Genomic DNA, 14,054 nt, shown 5'->3' with positions numbered 1-14,054 from the left:
TTTTTTTTTTTTTTTTGGTCCAGGCGGAGCATCGGACTATGGCAGTCTTCATCCTGGCTGTTATCGTCAACAACTACAACACAGGACAGGTTTGTGTGAACAACTGCTGCTGACAGTGAGGGATGAAAAGAGTGATATATGTGCGAGGAGAAAAGTAGAAGCGTAGAAAAGAGCAGCGTTAAAGGCTTGGACATTAAAATGAGTGCGATCATTTTCAGGATCAAATATTTTTGCATTATTAATGACGTGTGTTTGAAGTCTAGCTTAAGTCATACTGAAGAGCTCAGTGACTGTAAACATGCCTCTTCCACAAGTCAGTTTGTGAAATGTCTGCACTACTAGATCTACCCTAGACAACTGTAAGTGCTATTACTGTGAAAAAGTAGTGTGCAGGATCAACAGCACCTCAGCCTCAAGTCAGAGCAGGACTGCTGAGTGCTGAAGCACATAGCATCTCTATGATCTGTATTGGAAGCTAAATCAGCACAAGCACTGAGAGTTGGGGGCTTCATGAAATGGGTTTCCATGACTGAGAAGCTGCACACAAACCTGAGATCACTACGTGCAATGGCAAGTGTCGGCTGGAGTGGTATAAAGCATGCCTCTGCTGGACTCTGCTGCAGTGGAAACTTGTTTTCCGGGGTGATATATCACGCTTCTCTATCTGGCAGTCTGATAGATAAATCTGGGTTTGGTGGATGCCCAGAGAATGCTACCTACCAGAATGCATAGTGCCAACTGTAAAGTTGGGTGGAGGAGTGATGGTTGGGGCTGTTTTTCAGGGTTTGGGCCATTTGTTCCAGTGAAGCGTGATGTTAAGGCTACAGTGCACAAAGACATTTTACACTGTGTCCACAGTTTGAACAAGTCGAGTTTGGAGAGCTTGATCAAAACTAGCATTAAGCGGCACATACCACAATCTCATGTTATTGAAAATTATCACTATATTGTTTTTTTTTTATATTTCACCAAGTTTAGTCTACAGATTCCTTTGGTCTAACTGGGTTGCACCGCAGGAGACTTTGTGCACTGTTGTGTGGTAATATTTGCCTCAAGGACGATGTAGCGTTTGTTCCACTGCCCTGACCTCCCTCCTCACTCACACATTCATCATCCCTCTTTCTTTTCTTCTTCTTTCTTTGCTGTCCTGTCACACTTCCCGCCTCTCTCCTTGTCTCTTGTCATTCATGCGGCTGAGAGCTGAACTGAAGGCCGTGCGGGCTGTGCTGAAAACTCTCCACCTCCCTCGCGCGCTCATTTATGCTCGTGTTTTGTTTCATAAGCTTTTTAAAACCCTTTAGTTTTTTTATCCCACGCTCGCTCCCAGGTGAGGGTCAGTGCAAGAAAAACAGTAATGAATTCTTTTAAATAAGACACAAGGTGATGTTTTTGTTCTGTAATGTGAATGTGTGATGGACAGGCCAGGCCTGCAACACAATTACTAAAACACCACCTCATGACAGACAGTTTGTACCTTTTTCTTTTCCAGAGGTTTGCTAAGCTCTTGTTCTGTCTCTTTCCACCACAGGAGGCCTGTTTGCAGGGTAATCTGATAGCCATCTGTCTGGAGCAGCTCAGTGACCCTCATCCACTCTTGCGCCAGTGGGTGGCCATTTGCCTCGGTCGGATCTGGCAGAACTTTGACTCGGCCCGCTGGTGCGGTGTCCGAGACAGCGCCCACGAGAAGCTCTACAGCCTCCTCTCGGATCCCATCCCAGAGGTACTGACCCAAGCTGAGATGAGATTTCAGTAAATTATGGGAAATTATGAGATTTCAATGCATTTGTGAATAGAACTGAAAATCACAGGTCTTTACTGATTGAAATTGCTGTTTTTTTTGTCAAATTACATTTTCTGGCTTACTGAAAAGAATCTAGAACTTTTAGAATGGGCTGGCCAGGTTAGGCCCAGATTTTATTGGAGTGATGTGCTGATGATGAATACAGAGCAGCACTGCTGAATGAACTGAGTGCACATTCAGTTACCAGTTTGCTCTGCACTGCATATACAGCATCATCAGAGTCTTAGAACTGGCTGGTAATCACCCTGATGGCAGATGTTCATCGTAACATGACTGTTCGCACAGGGTAGGTAGAATCATTTCCTGGCCCCCGTCTCTGTTCTCGACTCTATCGGATGCGACACCAGATGTGTTTCTTTCTAAATGTGCTTTTTGTTATTTTTGTTGATGTCATTTGTTGAATTTGCTGTGTGTGTGTGTGTGTGTGTGTGTGTGTGTGTGTGTGTGTGTGTGTGTGTGTGTGTCTGTTGTGCAGGTCCGGTGTGCGGCTGTGTTTGCACTGGGGACATTTGTGGGCAATTCGGCCGAGCGGACGGATCATTCTACCACCATCGACCATAACGTGGCAATGATGTTAGCCCAGCTAATCAACGATGGCAGCCCTGTGGTCAGAAAGGTCAGCAACATTCCTAGAGCTGTGCTAGCCTACACTAACTCACCTGTGCTAGCCGTCCAGCATTAGCTTACCTGTGCCCGCCTTGTTCCATAAAGTTACCTGTGCTAGCCTTTTGCACTAACTTACATGTGCTTGCCGTCCTGCGCTGACCCCCTAACTTACCTGTGCTAAACTTCATGCGCTAGCCTTTCTGAATTAGCCTGCCTGTGTTGCTTTTGTGCACTAACTTGCCTGTGCTAGCCTTCGTGCACTAGCTTTTCTGAATTAGCTCATATGAGCTAGCCTTTGTGCACTAACTTAACTGTGCTAGCCTACTTGCACTAACTTGCCTGCACTAGCTTTTCTGAATTAGCTTACCTGTTCTAGCCTTCTTGCGTTAAGTCACCTGTGCTAGTCCCCCTACTCTTATTTACTGCGTTAGCTTTCGTGTACTGGCGCCTCTACACTAATTTACCTGTGGTGGCCTTCCAGCGCTAAATTACCTGTGTAAGCTTTCGTGCACAGCCATATCTGTACTCATCTTTCGGCATTACCATAACTGTGCTAGCCTTCCTCAATGAGCTTACCTGTACAAACCTTCCTGAGCTACCTTCACTTTGGTATTCTTCCTGCACTAGCTTACCTGTGCCCACCTCATGGTACTAACTGCACTTTTCTAGCCTTCATAAATAGCCTACCTGTGCATTTTAGGTGCACAGCTGTCTCATGTTCTGTGGTGTAGTATAAATTTCCTTACCCATGTTCACCTGGTGTTGATCTGTGTTCATTTGTCTCAGACTGGCCTCCTGTGTTTGTGTCTTACCTGTGTAAACAGTACGGTATGTATGTTTGCAGGAGCTGGTTGTGGCTCTGAGTCATCTGGTGGTTCAGTATGAGAGTAATTTCTGCACCGTAGCTCTGCAGTTCATGGAGGAGGAGAAAAACTATGCAGCACCCTCACCTGCCAACACTACAGGTGCACACAGTTTTAAATATCAGATCTTTTTAAAATAATTGTAGGTAGTTGGTGTTTTTGGCCACTTGAGATGATTTGTTTGAAGGATGCACAATACAGGGCAGCCAATCGAAATAGAGCTTACTTGTGTATATAAGTCTTAAAGGTACAGTAACAAGCACCGCATTTTTAATTCTAAATGATAAAGAGATGTTGGAAAGCAGTCATGGGAAAATGAATTCTGACTTTTTTCAACAGATAAAATCACAAACATTGTTTGTGGATTTGAGAGGACATAAAAATAAAATACAGTAAGAGATGTAGGATATTGGGTCCTTAATAGTTTAATTGTGAATGGTCTGTTCCTCCTTAGAGCCGGGTAATCAGACTCCAGTGAGAGAAAGCCCGGCTATCCCTCGGCTGCGGTCAGTGAACTCCTACACTAATATCCGGGCAGCCACCACTGCAAGGAACCTCAACAAGAGCCTGCAGAACCTCAACCTCAATGAGGAAGGTGAGACAGTGAGACCAATTTCTGCCCCACTCATTCAGCCTACAGCAGTTTAACCCCTCACATTCAGCCTACAGCAGTTTAACCCTGCACGTTCAGCCTACAGCAGTTTAACCCATCACATTCAGCCTACAGCAGTTTAACCCCTCACATTCAGCCTACAGCAGTTTAACCCCTCACATTCAGCCTACAGCAGTTTAACCCGCACATTCAGCCTACAGCAGTTTAACCCATCACATTCAGCCTACAGCAGTTTAACCCCTCACATTCAGCCTACAGCAGTTTAACCCGCACATTCAGCCTACAGCAGTTTAACCCTGCACATTCAGCCTACAGCAGTTTAACCCTCACATTCAGCCTACAGCAGTTTAACCCCACACATTCAGCCTACAGCAGTTTAACCCCGCACATTCAGCCTACAGCAGTTTAACCCTGCACGTTCAGCCTACAGCAGTTTAACCCGCACGTTCAGCCTACAGCAGTTTAACCCGCACATTCAGCCTACAGCAGTTTAACCCCTCACATTCAGCCTACAGCAGTTTAACCCCTCACATTCAGCCTACAGCAGTTTAACCCCTCACATTCAGCCTACAGCAGTTTAACCCCTCACATTCAGCCTACAGCAGTTTAACCCCTCACATTCAGCCTACAGCAGTTTAACCCATCACATTCAGCCTACAGCAGTTTAACCCCTCACATTCAGCCTACAGCAGTTTAACCCCTCACATTCAGCCTACAGCAGTTTAACCCCTCACATTCAGCCTACAGCAGTTTAACCCTGCACATTCAGCCTACAGCAGTTTAACCCCTCACATTCAGCCTACAGCAGTTTAACCCCTCACATTCAGCCTACAGCAGTTTAACCCCTCACATTCAGCCTACAGCAGTTTAACCCTGCACATTCAGCCTACAGCAGTTTAACCCCTCACATTCAGCCTACAGCAGTTTAACCCCGCACATTCAGCCTACAGCAGTTTAACCCCTCACATTCAGCCTACAGCAGTTTAACCCTGCACATTCAGCCTACAGCAGTTTAACCCGCACATTCAGCCTACAGCAGTTTAACCCGCACATTCAGCCTACAGCAGTTTAACCCCGCACATTCAGCCTACAGCAGTTTAACCCTGCACATTCAGCCTACAGCAGTTTAACCCTGCACATTCAGCCTACAGCAGTTTAACCCCTCACATTCAGCCTACAGCAGTTTAACCCTCACATTCAGCCTACAGCAGTTTAACCCCGCACATTCAGCCTACAGCAGTTTAACCCTGCACATTCAGCCTACAGCAGTTTAACCCCTCACATTCAGCCTACAGCAGTTTAACCCCTCACATTCAGCCTACAGCAGTTTAACCCCGCACATTCAGCCTACAGCAGTTTAACCCCTCACATTCAGCCTACAGCAGTTTAACCCCTCACGTTCAGCCTACAGCAGTTTAACCCTGCACATTCAGCCTACAGCAGTTTAACCCCTCACATTCAGCCTACAGCAGTTTAACCCTGCACATTCAGCCTACAGCAGTTTAACCCCGCACATTCAGCCTACAGCAGTTTAACCCCTCACATTCAGCCTACAGCAGTTTAACCCCTCACATTCAGCCTACAGCAGTTTAACCCTGCACATTCAGCCTACAGCAGTTTAACCCCTCACATTCAGCCTACAGCAGTTTAACCCTGCACATTCAGCCTACAGCAGTTTAACCCTGCACATTCAGCCTACAGCAGTTTAACCCCTCACATTCAGCCTACAGCAGTTTAACCCGCACATTCAGCCTACAGCAGTTTAACCCTGCACATTCAGCCTACAGCAGTTTAACCCCTCACATTCAGCCTACAGCAGTTTAACCCGCACATTCAGCCTACAGCAGTTTAACCCCTCACATTCAGCCTACAGCAGTTTAACCCCACACATTCAGCCTACAGCAGTTTAACCCCTCACATTCAGCCTACAGCAGTTTAACCCCACACATTCAGCCTACAGCAGTTTAACCCCTCACATTCAGCCTACAGCAGTTTAACCCGCACATTCAGCCTACAGCAGTTTAACCCGCACATTCAGCCTACAGCAGTTTAACCCCTCACATTCAGCCTACAGCAGTTTAACCCCTCACATTCAGCCTACAGCAGTTTAACCCTGCACATTCAGCCTACAGCAGTTTAACCCCTCACTTTCAGCCTACAGCAGTTTAACCCCTCACATTCAGCCTACAGCAGTTTAACCCTGCACATTCAGCCTACAGCAGTTTAACCCTGCACATTCAGCCTACAGCAGTTTAACCCCTCACATTCAGCCTACAGCAGTTTAACCCCTCACATTCAGCCTACAGCAGTTTAACCCGCACATTCAGCCTACAGCAGTTTAACCCTGCACATTCAGCCTACAGCAGTTTAACCCCTCACATTCAGCCTACAGCAGTTTAACCCCGCACATTCAGCCTACAGCAGTTTAACCCCGCACATTCAGCCTACAGCAGTTTAACCCCTCACGTTCAGCCTACAGCAGTTTAACCCCTCACATTCAGCCTACAGCAGTTTAACCCGCACATTCAGCCTACAGCAGTTTAACCCCTCACATTCAGCCTACAGCAGTTTAACCCCTCACATTCAGCCTACAGCAGTTTAACCCAGCAGTGACGGGAGTTATTAGAGTGGAAGGAGTAGGACAGCAATTAAACATTGTGCTGTTTATGGCTGTCAGGAAGGTATTGCAGCTTCCATAGGATCCACACACCTGGAAGAATCAACTGAAGTTTATCTTCTGAGGAGTTTAGTCCCAACATAACAGTTTGTTCTAAATTTCAGCTCAGTTGCCTTTGGAATGCACAATGGCGAATCAGAACAGACGTTATTTACATATATCAGCCCTAAAGGCACAGTAACCAAAACAGACTGTGACACTAAAGGATAAAGAGAAATGATGAGAGAAAACTAAATAATGACTGTTTTTAGTTTGTAAAACTGCACCAGAAATAATGGACACACTTGAGAAATGATTAAATAATGAATAATTTACATAAATGGTTCATGGTAAAATAAAATGAAAGTCAGGAACCTTGAATGAAGGAGAATATTTTATCTCAGGTTAAATGAGTCAGGAGTAGGAGCAGCTCCTATAGAGCAGTTCAGGGTTAAATGCTCTGCTCAGGGGCACAATGTGCAGATTGGTTTTCACTGCAGGTCTTTGGATCTTTTCATTTTAATAACTCTATTTAGCATACGGCGAGTCAGATACAGTGTCTAATGGAGTTTGGGTGGTCTCAGAACATTAAATTCTCCGGCAGAAACAAATCATGGGTATTTAACCACTTTGGCTTTTTGAATGTTCACATTTTAAATGAATAGTTTTTGTATCTCACAAAATGTATACATTATTATGGAGAAAAACTGAAAGTCATTTATTGCATGTAGCTAGATAAGTCTTTTAGGCTGATAGTGGTATATCTTTGTGGTTTAGGTTGATGCAGTGAATATTGTTTGTTTTTCAGGCTGATATGTTCATATTTTAGGCTGAGTTAATGAATTGTAAGGTTGGTTTTATCATTGTTCTGTCTAACATTTTCATTTATAAGTCTGCTTACATGTGCTCATTTAGCTTAGCACGAGATGCAATATAATTTGTTTGTAATGGAATCACAGATCACCACAGCTCTGGAAATCCAACCAATAAAGAACCAAAAATCACGTCACATTGCATAAAGTACTTCTTTTGTGCAAAAAATAAAGAAATGGCAGTGAGGGAAGCTGATAACTTGCTGAATCGGGTTTGTTTTATTATGATGCCAGGCCCAGTGGTGCTTGTTGAGGTGCACATTTAGGGCTCAAAGCAATTAGAATTACATGCTGGGAAACATTACGGCCTCATGTGCTGGGGTTGGTGGTTCAAATCCCCGCTTAGGCAGGAAAGTTAATATTTTTGGTTTCATCTCAACATTACGTCTGGTTTACTTTGAAGTATTATTGGACTTTCTGGCTTAGAAAGAGAGTCTGCAGTATTCTGTAAATTGTACAGTTTAAAGTTTAATTCACATTCTTTATTTCACTTTTTTCCCTCTAGGACCTGTGTACATAACATTTTTACTTCTTTGCCTCTAGATCCCCCCCCTCCCCACAGCTAACAGATATTGCATACAGATATCCTCATATTAAAATAACCACATGCATGCCAGGAAGTTTCTATAATCAGTATCAGTTTTTGGTGTTTTGATCATCATTTTATAAAACACTTTTTATTATTGTTCTGCTGGCTGTGACTTCTAGAGCAGAGCGAAGTTTAGATCACAAAACATTTAATCTCTCTTTTTCACTTTAAGCTGACCTGTACTGCTGACCTGTCGGACATGTGCAATGTCCTGTGTGTTCTGAAATGAGTTGTGCGAGTTAACTTCATTTACCATCGTCACTCGGGGTGAAAAAGGTTTTGGTTCAATTTGCTGACGTAAACCGGTCAGGCTCTAACGCAGGTGTGTCCAATAAAGGTCACATGACTCATCTATATATTTTTTTGTCCAGGTGGCCCTGTGACCTTTTCTCCAGGTAACCTGAGTGCCAGCAGCAGTGCCAGCAGTACACTGGGCAGTCCTGACAATGATGAGTACATCCTGTCCTTCGAGACCATCGACAAGATGAGGAGAGTCAGCTCCTACTCCTCCCTCAACTCACTCATCGGTCAGCACACTGCACTGTACACATCTGTATAATATTAATTTATTATGCTGTCTCATCATGGTCAAGAGCCTGATTTTGGTTTCAGAGTTAGGAAGGGGGGTGGGGGGATGGGGGTACCAACCACTTACACAGAGATCTATTAAAATACAGTTCTCATTAAGTTAGCTAGCCAGCTTAGTATTAAATATTAAATATCAATCACTTTATTTCACAGGGAATTAGTCTTAGCGAGTCACAAAGATATGACATGTAACACACTGAACAGACCAGACCAGCACACAGTTAACAAGTATTTAGTTAAGAGGCAAATGCAGTAACAATACAATAAATAGAATAAAGAATGAGGAATACAGAGTGGAGTGTAGTCATGGAATGGGTGGAGTGAAATGTATGTGGCGTGACTGTGGAAATGGGTTGAGTGTAACCATGAAAATGCATGTAGTGTAATCACAGAAATGGGTTTAGCGTTACCATGAAAATGGGTGAAGTCTAACCATGGAAATATGAATAGAGTAACCATGAAAATACGTGTAGCATAACTTTGGAAATGGGTGGAGCGTAAACTTAGAAATGGGTGGAGTGTAACCATGGAAATGGGTAGAGTCTTGCCATGGATATGCATGTAGTGTAACCATGCAAATGGGCGGAGTGTAACCACGGAAATGGATGCCGTGTAACCACGGAAATGGATGCCGCGTAACCATGGAAATGAATGGAGTGTACTGAATGCTCTGAGCTCTTTGAGACTGTGTGTGTGTGTGTGTGTGTGTAGTTCTGATTGGCAGGTTTGTACATGTGCTTCAACAGCAGCACAAGTGTGAACGAGAAAGAATGGGGGGAAAAACACATACTCTCTCGCCCATGTGGTTAATACTGAAACTGAGTGCAGCCAAAATTTCCTTTCTATCATGCCGTGTTCCCACAGTGCCCTGCTTCAGCCCCCTCTGTTTACTCTGCACTCGTTCAAGGTTTTTCTTCTCTGGCACACCTCTGTGCTTTACATGATGGTGCAGTAACATCTTAAAATGCCTGTTTTGAATTAAGTGTATTTGTGGTGTCACAACTATGGACACATTTGCCTGTAGCAGATTGGCCCCACCCACTCACACTGAAGTTGTAAACTTGAACACTTTATTCCAATAAGCTGCTTCATCTCATAGAAACTTCTATGTACAAACTGCAGAGAGAGTCACCAGGAACTGCAGTGAATATCAATAATAAATGACTCTCTTTGTGTTTTATTTCTCTCTCTCTCTCCCCATCCCGTCTGTTATATTGACATTTATGTTTTGTGCTGTTGGCCTTTGGCTGGGTTTTCGTCTGTGTTGGTGGATTTGAGGTGCTTTCAGATCTCTGTCCGTTTATGAAGTGCAGGCCTGTCTGGACTCACTGCTCGTGATGCTGTATTGCTGAATATAATGTATAAAGCTGTAGTGTGCTTATGGCCCTGTTTGTCAGACGTTATTGCAGTGATGCTTTTTACCTCTTACCTTAGATGGACGGATGGATGGATGAATAGATTGATAGATGAATGGATGGATAGACAGATGAATGAATGGATAGATGGCTGGATAGATAGCTGAGTGTATGAATAGATAAATGAATGGATGGATAGATGGATGCATGGATAAAGATGGATAGATGAATAAATGGATGGATTAATAGATGGATAGATGAATGGATGGATAGATACATGAATAGATGGATGGATAAATAGTTGAATGGATGGATAGATAGATGGATAGATGGCTGGATAAATGGATGAGTAGATGGACAGATAGATGCATTGATAAAGATGGATGGATAGATGGACAGATGCATAGAGAGATGGATAGGGGGATAGATGGATGAATATATGGATAAATATGGATTGATTGATGGATAGACAAAACCTTATTGACCCCTAAGGGAAATTGCAGTGTTACGGTAGCAGGACATGTACTTACAGTAACTTACATATTTACATAGCATATATTACATACAACACAATGAGTGTAAACGTAACTAGGAATATCAGCAGTGTTTACAGTGTAAAGTGTCATTACAGTAGCTGGTTATGATATATTGCACAGTGTGTATCAACAAGAGAGGAGATGTAGTGATGCCACTCTCTGTTGTTGTAACTGTGGACAGACTGTTCTTGCTAAGACAGTATGATAACATCCTGTCCTAACATTCTCAGTAAGCTGAGAAACAGCTGCTCTTATGGATCGAACAAATGCACGAGCATCAGGCTCACTGTGCACTTATCACCACAACGTCTAACATCATAGATCCAAATGAAGACGTCACTTTAATCACTGTTCCTGTTGAAACACTGGCCAGGTGAGCAGTCTCTATGACCAGAGCTCCTGCCAGCAGTGATGATCCTTCTCTTCTTTATGTGACAGTGAACTTGAACTATTAAAAACTTTTAGGACAAAACAAAAGGAGAACACCAGTCACAGGTTACAGAAAGAGGAAGAAAAGGTGTGCATGTTTTAATTGTAGAAGCTGTTTCTTTTATTTACCTGTGTGAAGGATTCTAGCAAAGACAAAAACTCACTGTCAAAACAGTGATATTAGCCTTGATCTAGATGATTCACTCTTTTTCTCCAAAAATAGCTTTGAAGCCAATAGAACTTTGAATAGCTTTTAGCTTGGCTTTTTGTTTGGTGGAGAGGCTGCGTTTGCTCTGCACGTTGTCACAATCATCCTCTAAAGTGAAAGTATGATGAACAATTAGCTGGAAAATCATGGAAGGTGCATGAAATGTTCAGACTGCGATCACGTCGCCATGCATTGAATGAGTGTCAGATTTCAGTGCCACATATGACAGAGAGCAATTCAGAATTTAAACTGTTGGTTTGTGGGGATTATTTACTTATGTACATATTTGTTGGTTTGTTTGTTTGTTTATCGGTTTGTTTGTTTATATGAGTAGCCAAACAACATTTGAAAACTTCACTTAAAATTTTATTTTAATAGATTTGCAAACCTGTGTGAGCTCTTGGTGTGGGTTCATTGTAGCTTGTGTGCTAATGTGAGCCCCTACTGGAGAAACTTCAGACTGCCACACATGCTCCAAAGCTGTGCCCACATACTTTGCATATTTAAAAATGTAGGGAGTTTTCCATCATTCCTGCATCACTTAGATATAGTAGCCCTTGGAAAAGGTTTTATGCAGTGTTGTATTTTCATAACTTTACATAATTTAGCTTATCTGAAACACTTAAGCTGCATAGAAAACAGAGAATTTGCTGAGACGGTACGTCATATTCTGGGAAACCCTGAGTGGAGAATTTATTGTGCTGTCTGGCAGCTTTTTGTGACCCTGTAAAAATACAGTGTTCTAACAGTAAGTGTGAATGAAACGTGTGTTTTAATATTATTTAGAAAGATGTTTATCCCTTTACATGGCCAAGGCCCACTGACAGGACCCAGTTTGCATTGAAGTCACTGTAGTTACTGCATAATTGGCCATAGTATGTAATAAGCCTGATATTTTCAGGGGTAAATTAGTCCTTTCTTGTTTTCTATCTGTTTCCCAACAAGGTGACTATCACCTTTTAAACATAGTTACTCATCACTTATCAACGATATCCAGTTACATCACTGCCTCACTCCTGCCTAAAGTTTGGGCCAGTTTTACCTGCGGAGTGTGGGCATAGCCTCAGAGATTTTCCTCCATACATTAATTACTTAACTGTGTCATGCTGCACACCCCTCTGGAAGCATTCCCCCTCTCGTCTCACCCCGCGTGAGATGGTTACGGTTCCTCAGGTTGTGGCAGTGTCACACCTTTTCTCCCATTTCATTCCTTTTCTCCTTCTGTCTCTCTGTCCTCTCTTCCTCGTCCTGTGTGGAATTTGAGGTCTCTGTTGTTCTCCTCCTCCTTCTAACCCCCTTTGAACTAATCATTCTTTCTTTTTCGTCCTCTCTTCCTTTCAACCTCTCTCTACCCCCCCTCCTGGTGTGTTCTTACATAACCCCTTCGTGAGGGAGGCTGTGTCCTGCATACAGAGCTCTGGAGCACATGTAGAGGCGGGGTAGATGTCGGAGAGCTGACAGAGCAAGCAGGTGAAGCTGCGCTTCGGGTCTCAGGGAGTCTACAGGAACATCCCGTACGCTCGGGATAACAACAGTGCATTATGGGTCACTGAGTGATTACTGATGCAGTTACAGTGCAGGCAGCATTAAATAAAACCCCCAAAAAGAGGCAGCATTAACCCTCAGAAGGGTGGCGTGATTATTGATGTTTTGTTATATGATTTTCATTTCACGGTTATATACATTTAATTATAATACACACAGAATGTGATGAGGACATACATACAAGACTTTATGAAGACATGCCCATCGCTACCCTGTATCCGCCACACAGCAAGAAGGGTCTGGGTTCGATTCCCAGGCCGGGCAACCAGGGTCCTACCCTACCAAGAGTCAGTTTCAGGTTGACTGTTTATAGGAAAGGAAAATGATCCATGGAAAACGGGTAAACAGTGGAGGAAATACGCCAACCAGCACAGGCTGGTGTTTATCAAAAGGCCGCATTGTGGTTTGTCTGTCTTGTTTGTCTGTTTATAACCATTAAGAAAGTGAAGTTGGTCAACACTCTCAGCATAAATCTAATCACCAACGTACTGTCCCAGATACACAGTGAGCTAATTCTCTCAGTAATGTAGTCCCTGCAGTGTGTTATTGCTTTGCTGTGAATGTGCTGATGTGGTTTGTGTGTAAAATGTTTTTTCTTTTTTCTGTCCTGTAATATTACTGTAAAAAGTCCTTGCTCATCAGAAAACAGTAATAAGAGCTGAGGGTCAGAGAGTGCTGCCGTTCGTCTCTCTGACCGAAACTCTGTCACATTACAGATACACTAAAGCATGAACATATGGCAGTGGTTTCAAAATTATTTTACAATTGATCTGTCCATGCTCTGCTCACAAATGTGTTCTTTTGTGTTGAGGTTGGACAAGCTTTACAGAACGCTGGTAGAAAATCTCGTTCAACCTAATGAGAAACTGTAGAACAGACTCGGTTTATATCATAATACCTACATTTAGAGTCAGTTATTCATTCAGCCTAATGAGAAACTGTAGAACAGACTCAGTTTATATCACAATACCTACAGGTGCTGGTCAACGAATTAGAATAATTTGAAATAGTGCAATCATGAAATTCTTTGAATGCATTTTTTGTGCAGAAAGCAAATCAGGTGTTCACCGCACCTGTCCTACTCGTTAGACTAATCACAGAACTCGTTACCTGTAGAAAATTTGCTCAGCTGAGCTTTCCAAAAGGCCCATTTAGGCCATTTAACTGTGACACTGTTGTTTTATTGAATTAGAATAATGGAGAAACCGTTTCATTGAATTAGAATAAATGCTCGAATTTTTGTTTTCTGTGAAGAGTGTTCACTGTGCAGTATAAAGTCAGGGTTGAGTAGAATTTCTAAGTTGTAAAATCAATCATGGGTAAGCAGCGCGACCTCTCAACCGGAATAGTGGCTCAAATTCAAGCCCTTCGCCAACAAGGCTTGACCCAAACT

General features: G+C 43.1%; 1 protein-coding gene across 6 annotated transcripts in view; it reads left to right on the top strand.

Moving 5' to 3' along the window:
- The window catches only part of rptor (regulatory associated protein of MTOR, complex 1), a 205,583-nt gene that overhangs the window by 144,707 nt on the left and 46,822 nt on the right, over window positions 1-14,054 (top strand). For all 6 annotated transcript variants that reach the window (XM_017693051.2, XM_017693048.2, XM_037536528.1 and 3 more), the window contains exons 16-21: window positions 24-89; window positions 1,529-1,720; window positions 2,277-2,417; window positions 3,252-3,372; window positions 3,725-3,865; window positions 8,372-8,527. In XM_017693051.2, coding sequence (XP_017548540.1) covers window positions 24-89; window positions 1,529-1,720; window positions 2,277-2,417; window positions 3,252-3,372; window positions 3,725-3,865; window positions 8,372-8,527 — 817 coding nt within the window. The remainder of the gene's footprint in view (window positions 1-23; window positions 90-1,528; window positions 1,721-2,276; window positions 2,418-3,251; window positions 3,373-3,724; window positions 3,866-8,371; window positions 8,528-14,054) is intronic.

This window comes from Pygocentrus nattereri, chromosome 30, assembly GCF_015220715.1.
Source record: "Pygocentrus nattereri isolate fPygNat1 chromosome 30, fPygNat1.pri, whole genome shotgun sequence".
Lineage (NCBI taxonomy): Eukaryota > Metazoa > Chordata > Actinopteri > Characiformes > Serrasalmidae > Pygocentrus > Pygocentrus nattereri.
The sequence above is the reverse complement of the archived record's forward strand: the minus strand, read 5'-3'. Positions and strand labels throughout refer to the sequence as shown.